This window comes from Heterodontus francisci, chromosome 17 (genome assembly GCF_036365525.1).
Source record: "Heterodontus francisci isolate sHetFra1 chromosome 17, sHetFra1.hap1, whole genome shotgun sequence".
Lineage (NCBI taxonomy): Eukaryota > Metazoa > Chordata > Chondrichthyes > Heterodontiformes > Heterodontidae > Heterodontus > Heterodontus francisci.
This window is the reverse complement of record NC_090387.1, coordinates 6,586,638-6,601,348: the sequence shown is the minus strand read 5'-3', so window position 1 is coordinate 6,601,348 and position 14,711 is coordinate 6,586,638. Positions and strand designations below refer to the sequence as shown.

The following is a 14,711-nucleotide window of genomic DNA, read 5'->3' as shown; positions in this document are numbered from 1 at the left end:
AGTTCAAGTCCCACTCTAGCGCCTTGAGAATGAAAATCTAGGCTGACACTCCATTACTGAGGGGGTGCTACACTGTCAGAGGTGCCGTCTTTCAAATGAGCTAATGCGTTCTCTCCAGTGTCCTGGGCCAATATTTATCACTCAACAAAAATCATTAATACCCACAGATTATCTGGTCATTGTGTTGTTAGTGAGAGCTGACTGTTTACAAATTGGTTGTTGCATTTCCTACATTGAACCTTCACCCTTAGGTTAGCTGAAAGTATTTTTTCAGATAAAACATTTGAACTCCTTTATCCTGTTCAATTACCTTCAATTCCTCATATTTATAACCATTTGTTGCCACCTCAGTTCTTCCTCACAAGCAATAATCCTCATCTCATGATTCTACTAGATGAGATTTGTATTCCGAGTGTAGAAGTTTAATGGGTGATCTAATTGAAGTATTTCAGATGATCAAAGAATTTGACAGGCTCAATAGAGAGAGACTATTTCCTCTGGTCGTGGGGAGTCCAGAACAAGGGGACAGGACTTTAAAATTAGAGCCAGGCCGTTCGGGGGTGACATCAGGAAGCACTTCTTCACACAAAGGGGAGTGGAAATCCTGAATTGTCTCCCCCCAAAAAGCTGTTGAGGCTGGGGGTCAATTGAAAAACTCACAACTGGGATTATTAGGCAAGGGTATTAATGGTTACAGAATCAAGGCAGGTAAATGGAGTTAAGGTACAGATTTGGTCACGTGTCCTAATGTCTCCCTCTTTAGCTTGGTGTCAATTCTTATCCTGTGAAATGACTTGGGACATTTTACTATGTTAAAGACACTATACAAATGGGAGTTGCTGATGAATCTTGTTGGGATAGAATCTACAATGTTTTTGAAAGAGAGGGGAACTATGTGACAAGGCCTTCTAATAGCTGCCATATAGAGTATGTTCGATCTCTAGGCTTTGCTACCGCTTACCTAGATATTGGGCAGGGAAGGGTGCACTCCAGAACAAAGGGACTTGAGGTCCACTTTGTGAAGTCCCAGTGAGGCTCAAACTGAGGAAATATCTAGTATCAGAACCTGAAATGTGACAGACGCCATATCAGGGCAAGTGTTCTTTTTGAGTGCTCCAGCTCTAGTGACAGATTCCTTACCTTTGAGATAGCCAGGGGATAAGGCCCGTCATGATTCTCCCGCACAGCGATAGGATTAAGAGGGACCCAGAGGTTTTCTGTAACGGCGATTATGACGTCCACTTGTGTGTAGTAGCCTTGGTTTCGATCTCCCATATCTTTCACTTGCACAACCAGCTCATACTGGTTAACTAAACCAGGATCCAACAATGCAGCACCTGAAATTATCAGACATAAAAACATTACATCTTCTGCAAGAAATGGAGAAAAGAAACTCTGGAACAATGAGAAAACAATCAGGGTAGCAGGACAACAGGGCACAGGATCAGGGTGAAGAAGCCAAGTTTAGAACAGAATTCAGGAAGTTTGTTTGCACTTGTGGGAGAGTACAAAATCATTTTATTTTATTTTATTTTATTTTATTTAGAGATACAGCACTGAAACAGGCACTTCGGCCCACCCATAAAGAGAAGATAGTCACTAATAAACCCAATAAGGAATTCAGGAGAAACTTCTTTACCCAGGGAGTGGTTGAGATGAATAGCGTAGATGCATTTAAGGATAAAGATCAGATAAAGACAAGATAAACATAAAGCGAAGAATAGCAGAATATGCAGAAAGGGTTAAATGAAGTAGGGTGACAGGAGGCTCATGTGGAGCTTAAATAAAAGCATGGACTTGTTGGGCCAAATGGCCTGTTCCTGTGCTCTAAATTCTATGCAATTCTATGTATTTCTACTCCCTTGAATTGAGAAATTTGAATGGTGATCTAACCAAGAGATATAAATTGATGAAGAGATATGGTAAGATAGATTGACATAAACTATTCTCTCTGGCGGGGGAATCCAGAACAAAGGGGCACAATCAATCTTAAGGCCTGTTAAAAGTGAAATTGGGAAGAATTTTTTCACGAAAAGCATGGTAAAAATCTGGAACTCTCTCTCACAAAAAGGAAGTTGAATGTCAATTAAAACTTTCAAGACCGAGTTGGATAGATTTTTTGGGGTAAAGGTGTGAAGGGATAAGGAGCAAAGGTTCCCTATAGGAACACAGGAAGAAAAGAGGCCATTCAGCCCTTCAAACCTGTTCCTCTATTCGGTGAGATCATGTCTGATCTGTGATCTACCTCTATATGCCACCTTCGCCCCATATACCTGAATACCTTTGACTAAAAAAAATCTTATCAATGTCAGATTTGAAATTAACAACCAATCTAGCATTAACTGCTGTTTGCGGAAGAGAGTTTCAAACTTCTACCACCTTTTACATGTAGAAATTTTTCCGAATTCCACTCCTGAAAGGCCTAACTATTTCTTTAGCTATGTCCTCTAACCCTAGACTCCCAAACCAGTGGAAATATTTTCTCTCTATCTACCCTATCAGTTCACCTTAATGTCTTGAAAACGTCAATCAAATCACCCAGCAACCTTCTAAATTGTAGGGAATACAACCCTATGTTATATTTATTGATACTGAGACTAATCAATGGCAGGATTGAGACGTAAGAAAACATGGTTCAGATCCAGATAGTGGATCAACATAAATAGTCAGATGCTGCAATAGAGAGAGAGCAGGAAGGCTGAGATCAAACAGACATATCCAAACCAATCTTGTCACTTTGGGGTAAATGTTCATTTTCACCAGTGATCCTCTAAGTAAAACACACTTTAGAAAGGACGTGAACGCTTTGGGGACGTTACAGAGGAGATTTACTAGAATGGTACCAGGGTTGAAGGACTTCAGTTACATGGATAGACTGGGGAAGCTGGGGCTGTTCTTCTTAGAGCAGAGAAGGCTAAGAGGAGATTTGAACAAGGTGTTTAAAATCATGATGGGTTTAGACAGAGTAAATAAAGAAAAACTGTTTTCAGTGGTTGAAAAGTTGATAATGAGAGGACACAGATTTAAGGTGATTGGCAAAAGAACCAAAGGGGAGATGAGGAAACTCTTTTTTAACACAGTGAGTTGTGATCTGGAACGCGCTGCCTAATAGGGCAGTGGAGGCAGATTCAATAATAACTTTCAAAAGGAAATTGGATAAATACTTGAAGGAGAAAAAAATTGCAGAGTTATGGGAAAGAGCAGGGGAGTGGGATTAACTGGATTGCTTTTTAAAAGAGCCAGGGTAGACTTGATGGGCTGAATGGCCTCCTTCAGCACTGTATAGTTCTCTGATTCTATCATTTTTGTGGTGTGCATCACCTGCCTGTTAGAGAAGCTGGCGGATTTTAACGCCACTGATTTCAGTGGCAATGGAACAGAAATCTGCTCAGGCAGATCAATATCAGACACTATTGTAACCGCTCTCATTATAGATCATAGGATCAGACAAAAAAATATTTTGAAGAGCAACATGTTTAAGAGAGGAAATGCTGGAGTTGATTTCAGCTGAGAAGGGAGGAGCGTCACGAGGCTAGGAGTGAGAATGAGGCATTGGTTAGTAATCAGTGTGACACACAGGGCTAATGCAACAATAGCTCAACTGAACCAGTTCAACAGAATGGAGTGAAAAGCCAACGTCTTCTCTTTTTGAAACATATGTCTAACCTCCGATTCTTTACATCAACAAAGCAATTCATCTGTTCAGTGCGAACCAAATGTTACACCTCCCAACCTCAATGGTACAAACGCAGCTCACTTCTGTTGCTGGAACAACTGTCAACGACAATTGTTGTGAGCAAACTTTGATTAAGGAGTCATAATGAATAGACATCATTTTAACAGCTATAGGGCAGGAATGATGAGTCACCTCCCGCTACACTATGACACACAGCAGTCAACGCAATGCAAGAGTAATTCATTGTGTGAAGCAGGGAGTTGTTTCACTGCGATAAGGTGCTATGTAACTACTGGGATTGTTAGTATTGTATTACACGCCTGGCTGCTTGTCTGCACTTTCTTATTCACTGAAGGTCATGTTCCTGCCGATGTTGGCCTTTCATTAGAAGAGTCGTCAAGCTCTCCTCAGTGAAGAGCTGAAGCATAAAAATCAGATGCATGATTGCTGTAGGATGTGGGTGGGTCCTGGGTGATTACTGGAGGATGTGGGTGGGTCCTGGGTGATTACTGGAGGATGTGGGTGGGTCCTGGGTGATTACTGGAGGATGTGGGTGGGTCCTGGGTGATTACTGGAGGATGTGGCTGGGTCCTGGGTGATTACTGGAGGATGTGGGTGGGTCCTGGGTGATTACTGGAGGATGTGGCTGGGTCCTGGGTGATTGTTGGAGGGTGTGGGTGGGTCCTGGGTGATTACTGGAGGATGTGGGTGGGTCCTGGATGATTGTTGGAGGGTGTGGGTGGATCCTGGGTGATTACTGGAGCGTGCAGGTGGGTCCTGGGTGATTACTGGAGCGTGCAGGTGGATCCTGGGTGATTACTGGAGGATGTGGGTGGGTCCTGGGTGATTACTGGAGGGTGTGGGTGGGTCCTGGATGATTACTGGAGGGTGTGGGTGGGTCCTGGGTGATTACTGGAGGGTGTGGGTGGGTCCTGGGTGATTACTGGAGCGTGCAGGTGGGTCCTGGGTGATTACTGGAGGATGTGGGTGGGTCCTGGGTGATTACTGGAGGATGTGGGTGGGTCCTGGGTGATTACTGGAGGGTGTGGGTGGGTCCTGGATGATTACTGGAGGGTGTGGGTGGGTCCTGGGTGATTACTGGAGGGTGTGGGTGGGTCCTGGGTGATTACTGGAGCGTGCAGGTGGGTCCTGGGTGATTACTGGAGGATGTGGGTGGGTCCTGGGTGATTACTGGAGGGTGTGGGTGGGTCCTGGGTGATTGTTGGAGGATGTGGGTGGGTCCTGGGTGATTGTTGGAGGGTGTGGGTGGGTGCTGGGTGATTGTTGGAGGGTGTGGGTGGGTCCTGGGTGATTACTGGAGGATGTGGGTGGGTCCTGGGTGATTACTGGAGGGTGTGGGTGGGTCCTGGGTGATTGTTGGAGGGTGTGGCTGGGTCCTGAGTGATTACTGGAGGGTGTGGGTGGGTCCTGGGTGATTACTGGAGGATGTGGGTGGGTCCTGGGTGATTACTGGAGGATGTGGATGGGTGCTGGTTGATTGCTGGAGGGTTGCTGTGATGGAAGGTTTTTTGGAGGTTAAGCATCAACAGAGGTAAGATTGGGCGGCCTGGGGATCTCTACTCCAGAAAGAGAAGGCCGTGGGTTGACGTGATAAGTCTTTAAAATTCTGAAGGGATTTGATTGGGTCGACGTAGAGAAGGTGCTCCCACTTGTGGGGGAGACCAAAACTAGGACCCCATAAATGTAAGACAGTCACTAATAAATTCAATGGGGAATTCAGGAGAAACTTCATTGCCCAGAGAGTGGTGAGAATGTGGAACTCGCTACCACAGGCAGTAGTTGAGGTGAATAATATAGATGCTATTTAAGGGGAAGTTGGATAAACACATGAGGGAGAAAGGAATGGAAGGGTGCAATGAAGTAGGGTGGGAGGAGGTTCATGTGAAACATAAATGCTGGTACAGACTGTTGGGCTGAATGGCCCATTTCTGGGCAGCAAATTCTATGTACAATTGGTTTCACAGATGCTGGGCTAGAAGGTTGAGGATGGAGTGGAAGTTATAGAATCAGCAGGGTCCCACCCTGAACTCCCAGATCCACACTTGTATGGATGTCGAGTGTGGACAGGATCGAGCTCAAATGTGATGCCCTCACAGGTGAACAGCTCACTGTGTACAGTCACAGGTGGAGAATGGGCACTTAACAGAGGATTGGCAGCCCCAGTGAAACCGTACCCAGTAAGAGGCTGCATCTTTGGGAGAAGCTTGCATTAGAAAGAGGAAAAGGAACAGCAAGGCTGGCCCAAGCAAATGAGCAATGAGGAGAGATTTGAAAATCTCAACCTTTATGCACGAGAGAAAAGGCACCACATTAGAACATACAAAATACTAAATGTTGTGGATAAGGTGAATTTAGAAAGTAGCCCCAGTTGAGATAAATGGACATCTGAGAAAAATAAATATACAACAGATATCAGGAGGGATTTCTTCATTCAAACAGTGACAAGTGTTTGTCAGACAAGTTTGTAGACACATAAAAACACAATTAGATACCCTCCGAGATTTCGGCACCATCTAATCCTGGCCTCTAGAGCAGCAGAGATCTTAATCACTCCACCATTGGCAGCCGTGCTTCAGCTGCTTCAGCTCTGGATTTCCCTCACTAAACCACTCTTGACTCTCAATCACTCGTTACTCCTTTAAAATGCTCCTTAAAACCTATCTCTATGACCAAGCTTCTGGGCATCTACTTCAATACTGCTTTATGTGTCTCAGTGCCTCATTTTATTCTATACTCCTGTGAAGCACCTTGGGGCATTTTATTACGTTAAGGATGCCATATAAATGTAAGTTGTTGTTGTTGTTGCCACCTCAGTGGGAGAGTTAGGTTACTGAAGGGAGGAGATTCAATGGGCCAAATGGCTATTTCTCACTCCTGATCCTTTCTTCGCTGTTGCCAGAGACTCCGAGAGGACGAATGGGACGATGACTAAAGATAGATGGGACTGGGCCTGTGCTCCTGACTGATTCTTCCCAGAGGCTCACGAGGCTTTGGAGGGTCTTGCCCAGGATCTGGAACACCCAGGGCACAGGCTGATCAAAGAACAAACAAAGAACAAAGAACAGTACAGCACAGGAACAGGCCATTCGGCCCTCCAAGCCTGCGCCGATCTTGATGCCTGCCTAAACTTAAAACCTTCTGCACTTCCGGGGTCTGTATCCTTCTATTCCCTTCCAATTCATGTATTTGTCAAGATGCCTCTTAAACGTCGCTATTGTACCTGCTTCCACCACCTCCCCTGGCAGCAAGTTCCAGGCACTCACCACCCTCTGTGTAAAGAACTTGCCTCACACATCCCCTCTAAACTTTGCCCCTCTCACCTTAAACCTATGTCCCCTAGTAACTGACTCTTCCACCCTGGGAAAAAGCTTCTGACTATCCACTCTGTCCATGCCGCTTATAACTTTGTAAACCTCTATCATGTCGCCCCTCCACCCCGTCGTTCCAGTGAAAACAATCCAAGTTTATCTAACCTCTCCTCATAGCTAATGCCCTCCAGACCAGGCAACATCCTGGTAAACCTCTTCTGTACCCTCTCCAAAGCCTCCACATCCTTCTGGTAGTGTGGCGACCAGAATTGCACACAATATTCTAAGTGTGGCCGAACTAAAGTTCTGTACAGCTGCAGCATGACTTGCTTATTTTTATATTCTATGCCCCGACCGATGAAGGCAAGCATGCCGTATACCTTCTTGACTACCTTATCCACCTGCGTTGCCACTTTCAGTGACCTGTGGACCTGTACGCCCAGATCCCTCTACCTGTCAATACTCCTAAGGGTTCTGCCATTTACTGTATACTTCCCACCTGCATTAGACCTTCCAAAATGCATTACCTCACATTTGTCCGGACTAAACTCCATCTGCCATTTCTCCGCCCAAGTCTCCAACCGATCTATATCCTGCTGTATCCTCTGACAATCCTCATCACTGTCCGCAACTCCACCAACCTTTGTGTCGTCCACAAACTTACTAATCAGACCAGCTACATTTTCCTCCAAGTCATTTATATATACTACAAACAGCAAAGGTCCCAGCACTGATCCCTGCGGAACACCACTAGTCACATCCCTCCATTCAGAAAAGCACCCTTCCACTGCTACCCTCTGTCTTCTATGACCAAGCCAGTTCTGTATCTATCTTGCCAGCTCCCCTCTGATCCCATGTGACTTCACCTTTTGTATCAGTCTGCCATGAGGGACCTTGTCAAAGGTTTTACTGAAGTCCATATAGACAACATCCACTGTCCTTCCTTCATCAATCATCTTTGTCACTTCCTCAAAAAACCCAATCAAATTAGTGAGACACGACCTCCCCTTCACAAAACCATGCTGCCTCTCGCTAATAAGTCCATTTGTTTCCAAATGGGAGTAAATCCTGTCCCGAAGAATCCTCTCTAATAATTTCCCTACCACTGACGTAAGGCTCACCGGCCTATAATTTCCTGGATTATCCTTGCTACCCTTCTTAAACAAAGGAACAACATTGGCTATTCTCCAGTCCTCTGGGACCTCACCTGTAGCCAATGAGGATGCAAAGATTTCTGTCAAGGCCCCAGCAATTTCTTCCCTTGCCTCCCTCAGTATTCTGGGGTAGATCCCATCAGGCCCTGGGGACTTATCTACCTTAATGCTTTGCAAGACACCCAACAACTCCTCCTTTTTGATAATGAGATGACTGAGACTACACTCCCTTCCCTAGGCTCATCATCCACCAAGTCCTTCTCCTTGGTGAATACTGATGCAAAGTACTCATTTAGTACCTCGCCCATTTCCTCTGGCTCCACACATAGATTCCCTTCTCTGTCCTTGAGTGGGCCAACCCTTTCCCTGGTTACCCTCTTGCTCTTTATATACATATAAAAAGTCTTGGGATTTTCCTTAATCCTGTTTGCCAATGACTTCTCATAACACCTTATAGCCCTCCTGACTCCTTGCTTAAGTTCCTTCCTACTGTCTTTATATTCCTCAAGGGATTCCTCTGTTCCTAGCCTTCCAGCCCTTACGAATGCTTCCTTTTTCTTTTTGACGAGGCTCACAATTTCCCGCGTTATCCAAGGTTCCCGAAACTTGCCAAACTTGTCTTTCTTCCTCACAGGAACATGCTGGTCCTGGATTCTAATCAACTGACGTTTGAAAGACTCCCACAAGTCAGATGTTGATTTACCCTCAAACAGCCGCCCCCAATCTACATTCTTCAGTTCCTGCCTAATATTGTTTTAATTAGCCTTCCCCCAATTTAGCACCTTCACCAGAGAACTACTTTTATCCTTCTCCACAAGTACCTTAAAACTTATGGAATTATGGTCACTGCTCCCGAAATGCTCCCCCACTGAAACTTCGATGGGTTAGAGTCTTACGCTAATGATTCTCCTGCTAGGAGTCTCTGTTCCCTATTGAGTCTGTGAGAGAGAGAGAGAGACCATACCTTCCACAGTTAGTGAAATGTCACCAGTTAGGACGTCAATCTGGAACATGTTTTCAGAGGGTTGTGCAGGGATCTGCGAGAGGATTGTGTAGCGCAGGTCAGCACTCGGCAGCGAGGGATCATCCAGATCAATGGCCGGTGTGGACAAAATTCTGTATCCTATGACAGAAAATAGAATTTTACAGCACAGAAACAGACCATTCAGCCCATCTGCTCCATGCCAGTGTTTATGCTCCACATGAATCTCCTTCCACCCCTTTTCATTGGACCATATCAGCACATCCTTCCATTCCTTTCTCCCTCATATACTTATCCAGCTTCCCATTAAATATATCTATGTTATTCACCTCAGCCAATCCTTGTGGTAGCGAGTTCCACATTCTCACCACTCTCTGGGTAGAGAAATTTCTCCTGAATTCCCATTGGATTTATTAGGAACTATCATATTTAAGAAAATATACAAGCAGGAATTCAGGTCCAAATGTGACTATCTTCACAAATCAAGCAGATTCGATTATTCACTATTTTTAAAAGAAAATGTATTTCTCTCCCCCCAGCACCTTGGTGAAACACAACTGCAAGAACATGTGGTGACCTTCAGTAGCATACTCCAATAGTTATTCACATGTAGTGGCAGGCTATTCAGCTATAAAGGCATCTCATCTAATTCTCGACCAATAGTCACACGCCAGAGCATCTTGGAAGGGAATTACTTGATAGCAAACAGGAGTGGGAACCATGGCAGTTTCTCCCCTTCTAACCTAGAGCCACTGAGAACAATGTAGCCTCGGCTTGCCATCACCTCCCTCCCCCTCCCCCTCCCCCATCACTATAGGAATACTGCACTATCGGAACTGTCGCCTTTCACATGAGACATTAAACTGAGACTCCGTCTGGCCTCTCAGGAGGACGTAAAGGATCCCATGGCTACTATTTCGAAGAAGAGCAGGGGAATTCTCCCTGGCATTCTGGCCAATATTTAACTCTCAATCAATATTACAAAGCCAGTTTATCTGGTCATTATCACATTGCTGTTGTCATGGTCCTGTAGTTTTTTTTGGAATATGCGGTTTGCCTTTAAGGTTCGCAAGGGATCAGTATCGCTTTAAGAGCTGGCAAGCCTCAGGAGTTATAGGAAGGTGCATTTTTGTTGCCTTAGAAACAGCCACTTGGAGACTGCAATTCAAAGAGTGCATTTGCATTACCATAGATACAGCCATTGGGAGTGAGTCTCATGCGATACATTAGTTTCAATTCAGTTTGAACTGGCTTTTAAAGAGACAGTTTTATTTTATTTTTATTTAGAAATACAGCACTGAAACAGGCCCTTCAGCCCACTGAGTCTGTGCCGACCAACAACCACCCATTTACATTAATCCCATATTCCTACCACATCCCCACCATTCTCCCTACTACCTACACTAGGGGCAATTTACAATGGCCAATTTACCTATCAACCTGCAAGTCTTTGGCTGTGGGAGGAAACCAGAGCACCCGGCGGAAACCCACACAGACACAGGGAGAACTTGCAAACTCCGCACAGGCAGTCCCCAGAACTGAACCCGGGTCGCTGGAGCTGTGAGGCTGCGGTGCTAACCACTGCGCCACTGCGCCGCCCTGTCCTAACAGACAGACAGACAGAAGACACAGACATAGATAGCTGTGATGAGCACACCTGAAAAAGTGCTGTCAATCATTTAAACTGAAGGAAGAGGATTTTAGTCTGTTTAATTATTATCTCTCAAAATTCTCAAACATCAAGCCAAGACAGAGATCTCTGGTAATTTAAATTGAAGAAAGGGAAGTTAGACTGTGACAATCTTTTATCCCTCAAAAACTCTAAAGTCAGATTGATTCTGTTGAAAGTGTTTGCAAGTCGTTAATTGTTTAAATTCGCTGGAGAAATGAAGCAACATCCTGTGAGGACGGGGAGCAACATCCTGTGAGGACTTCGAGCAACATTGGACCGTAAATTTGCAAGGACTATATTTTTTTCTATTTTTAAATGTTGTTTATATCTTCATAGTGTTTTAGAATTTAAAATTTGAATTATAGAGTTAATTTGTTGATTTAAAGACACCTGGCTTTGTTAGCCTCATTCGGGGGTTAATAGATGGTACAATTTGGCTGGGTCTTTCTTTAATTCGGAAAGTTTTTAAATGATATGCCAGCCGATCTGTGGAACGACGGGATTGAATTAACAGTGTGTTGGTCCCACCACAATCAGAGTCGTATATTTTGATTGGGGAGTTTGACAATATCGGTCGGTCGTAACACTGTGCACAAATTGGCTGCCATGTTTCCTACATTACAACAGTGACTACACTTCAAAAGTACTTCAGTGTCTGTAAAGTGCTTTGGGACGTCCTGAAGTGGTGAAAAATCTAAGTTTTTCTGTAACATTTATAGATTAAAAAATTGATGATGAAGATGGAATGAATATTGAGCTGTTTAAAGGGGAAATGGTGACCTAGTTGCAATGTCACTAGATTAGTAATCTTGAGGCCGAGGCTAATGCCCTGGAGTCCTGGGTTCAAATCTCACCATAGCATTAAGTGGAATTTAAATTCAATTAGTTTTTGAAAAAAATCTGGAATTGAAAGCTATTCTCAGTAATGGTGCCATGAAACTATCATCGATTGATGTAAAAACCCACCTGGTTCACACATTTTCATTAGGGAAGGAAATCTGCCATTCTTACCTGGTCTGGCCTACATGTGACTCCAGACCCACAGCAATGTGGTTGACTCTTAACTGCCCTCTGAAATGGCCGAGCAAGCCACTCAGATCAATGGCAATTAGGCCTAAACAGCGACGCCCACATCCCATGAATAAATAAATAACATTATCTGTGTCTTTAGCGAACTATGTAAAGCTCTGGGCCAGGAATAGCTGAGTGCTGTCCTGCAGTTATAAATCACCCATAGATATTGAGCAGTAAAAAGAGCAGAGATAAAGTGAGCTTAAAATGGAGTTAACCATTCATCACTTCATCGTGTTTGGGACAGGCAAAGACTGCACGTCACGTGGAGCTCTAAGTTCTGTCTCTGAATCATTAATGGCAAACCATAGGAAGCCATCGAATGAAGCTATCACATCAGGCACACCATTCTCGAAACAAAGAAAGACCTGGCATATCTACAGCAACTTTCACAGGCCCAGGACATCCCAAAGCCCCTGACAGCCAATAAATACTGTTTTAACGTGAAATCATTGTTGTAATTTAGGAAACGCAGCATCCAATTTGCACAGCAAGATCCCACAAACAGCAATGTGATAACGACCAGATCATCGTTTTTTGTGATGTTGGTTGAGGGATACATATTGCCCAGGACAGTACGTAAATACTGCAGTTTCTCTTCAAAATAGTGGCGTGAGATCCTTTACACCCACCTCAGAGGGTAGAAGGAGCCTCGGTTTAACATCTCATCTGAAAGACGGCACCTCCAACAGTGCAGCACTCCCTCAGTACTGACACTCCGACAGTGCAGCACTCCCTCAGTACTGACCCTCCAACAGTGCAGCACTCCCTCAGTACTGACCCTCCAACAGTGCAGCACTCCCTCAGTACTGACCCTCCGACAGTGCAGCGCTCCCTCAGTTCTGACCTTCTGACATTGCAGCGCTCCCTCAGTACTGACCCTCTGACAGTGCAGCAATCCCTCAGTACTGACCCCCCGACAGTGTAGCACCCCCTCACTACTGACCCTCCGACAGTGCAGCACTCCCTCAGTATTGACCCTCCGTCAGGGCTGCACTCCCTCAGTACTGACCCTCCGACAGTGTAGTACCCCCTCACTACTGACCCTCCAACAGTGCATCACTCCCTCAGTATTGACCCTCCGTCAGGGCAGCACTCCCTCAGTACTGACCCTCTGACAGTGCAGCACTCCCTCAGTACTGATCTCCGACAGTGCAGCACTCCCTCAGTACTGACCCTCTGACAGTGCAGCACTCCCTCAGTACTGATCTCTGACAGTGTAGCACCCCCTCACTACTGACCCTCCGACAGTGCAGCACTCCCTCAGTATTGACCCTCCGTCAGGGCAGCACTCCCTCAGTACTGACCCTCTGAAAGTGCAGCACTCCCTCAGTACTGACCCTCAGACAGGGCAGCACTCCCTCAGTACTGACCCTCCGACAGTGCAGCACTCCCTCAGTACTGACCCTCTGACAGTGCAGCACTCTCTCAGTACTGACTCTCTGACAGTGCAGCACTCCCTCAGTACTGACCCCCTGACAGTGCAGCACTCCCTCAGTACTGACCCTCTGTCAGGGCAGCACTCTCTAAGTACTGACTCTCTGACAGTGCAGCACTCCCTCAGTACTGACCTCCGACAGTGCAGCACTTCGTCAGTACTGACTCTCTGACAGTGCAGCACCCCCTCAGTATTGACCCTCCGTCAGGGCAGCACTCCCTCAGTACTGACCCTCTGAAAGTGCAGCACTCCCTCAGTACTGACCCTCAGACAGGGCAGCACTCCCTCAGTACTGACCCTCCGACAGTGCAGCACTCTCTCAGTACTGACTCTCTGACAGTGCAGCACTCCCTCAGTACTGACCCCCTGACAGTGCAGCACTCCCTCAGTACTGACCCTCTGTCAGGGCAGCACTCTCTAAGTACTGACTCTCTGACAGTGCAGCACTCCCTCAGTACTGACCTCCGACAGTGCAGCACTTCCTCAGTACTGACTCTCTGACAGTGCAGCACTCCCTCAGTACTGACCTCCGACAGTGCAGCACTCCCTCAGTATTGACCCTCCGTCAGGGCAGCACTCCCTCAGTATTGACCCTCCGTCAGGGCAGCACTCCCTCGGTACTGACTCTCTGACAGTGCAGCACTCCCTCAGTACTGACCTCCGACAGTGCCACACTCCCTCAGTACTGACCCTCTGACAGTGCAGCACTCCCTCAGTACTGACCCTCCGACAGAGCAGCACTCCCTCAGTACTGACCCTCCGACAGTGCAGCACTCCCTCAGTACTGACCCTCTAACAGTGCAGCACTCCCTCAGTACTGACCCTCTGACAGTGCAGCACTCCCTCAGTACTGACCTTCTAACAGTGCAGCACTCCCTCAGTACTGACCCTCTGACAGTGCAGCACTCCCTCAGTACTGACCCTCTGACAGTGCAGCACTCCCTCAGTACTGACCCTCTGACAGTGCAGCACTCCCTCAGTACTGACCCTCCGTCAGGGCAGCACTCCCTCAGTACTGACCCTCCGTCAGGGCAGCACTCCCTCAGTACTGACCCTCAGACAGTGCAGCACTCCCTCAGTACTGACCCTCTGACATTGCAGCAATCCCTCAGTACTGACCCTCTGACAGTGCAGCACTCCCTCAGTACTGCACTGGAGTGTCAGCCTGGATTCTGTTCTCAAGTATGTGAGGCAAGAGTGATACCAACCGAGCCATGCTTGACACAAGCTATCAGCTCATCTGCCTCTGAGGATTTTTCACTCACAGATGCTGATGTTTACTGGTGGAACAGGCTCGAGGGGCAAAATGACAACTTTCCATATGTTTCTTCTTTTTATTCATTTAATTTTAATTTTGACTTTTATTTATTGATTTTATAACCCCAAGTT

General features: G+C 46.0%; 1 protein-coding gene across 3 annotated transcripts in view; it reads right to left on the bottom strand.

Moving 5' to 3' along the window:
• cdh16 (cadherin 16, KSP-cadherin) overlaps positions 1-14,711 on the bottom strand; it is an 84,706-nt gene that overhangs the window by 56,004 nt on the left and 13,991 nt on the right. For all 3 annotated transcript variants that reach the window (XM_068049056.1, XM_068049058.1, XM_068049057.1), the window contains exons 6-7: positions 9,124-9,282; positions 1,141-1,337 (exon numbers count right to left, since the gene is read on the bottom strand). In XM_068049056.1, the coding sequence (XP_067905157.1) occupies positions 1,141-1,337; positions 9,124-9,282 (356 nt within the window). The remainder of the gene's footprint in view (positions 1-1,140; positions 1,338-9,123; positions 9,283-14,711) is intronic.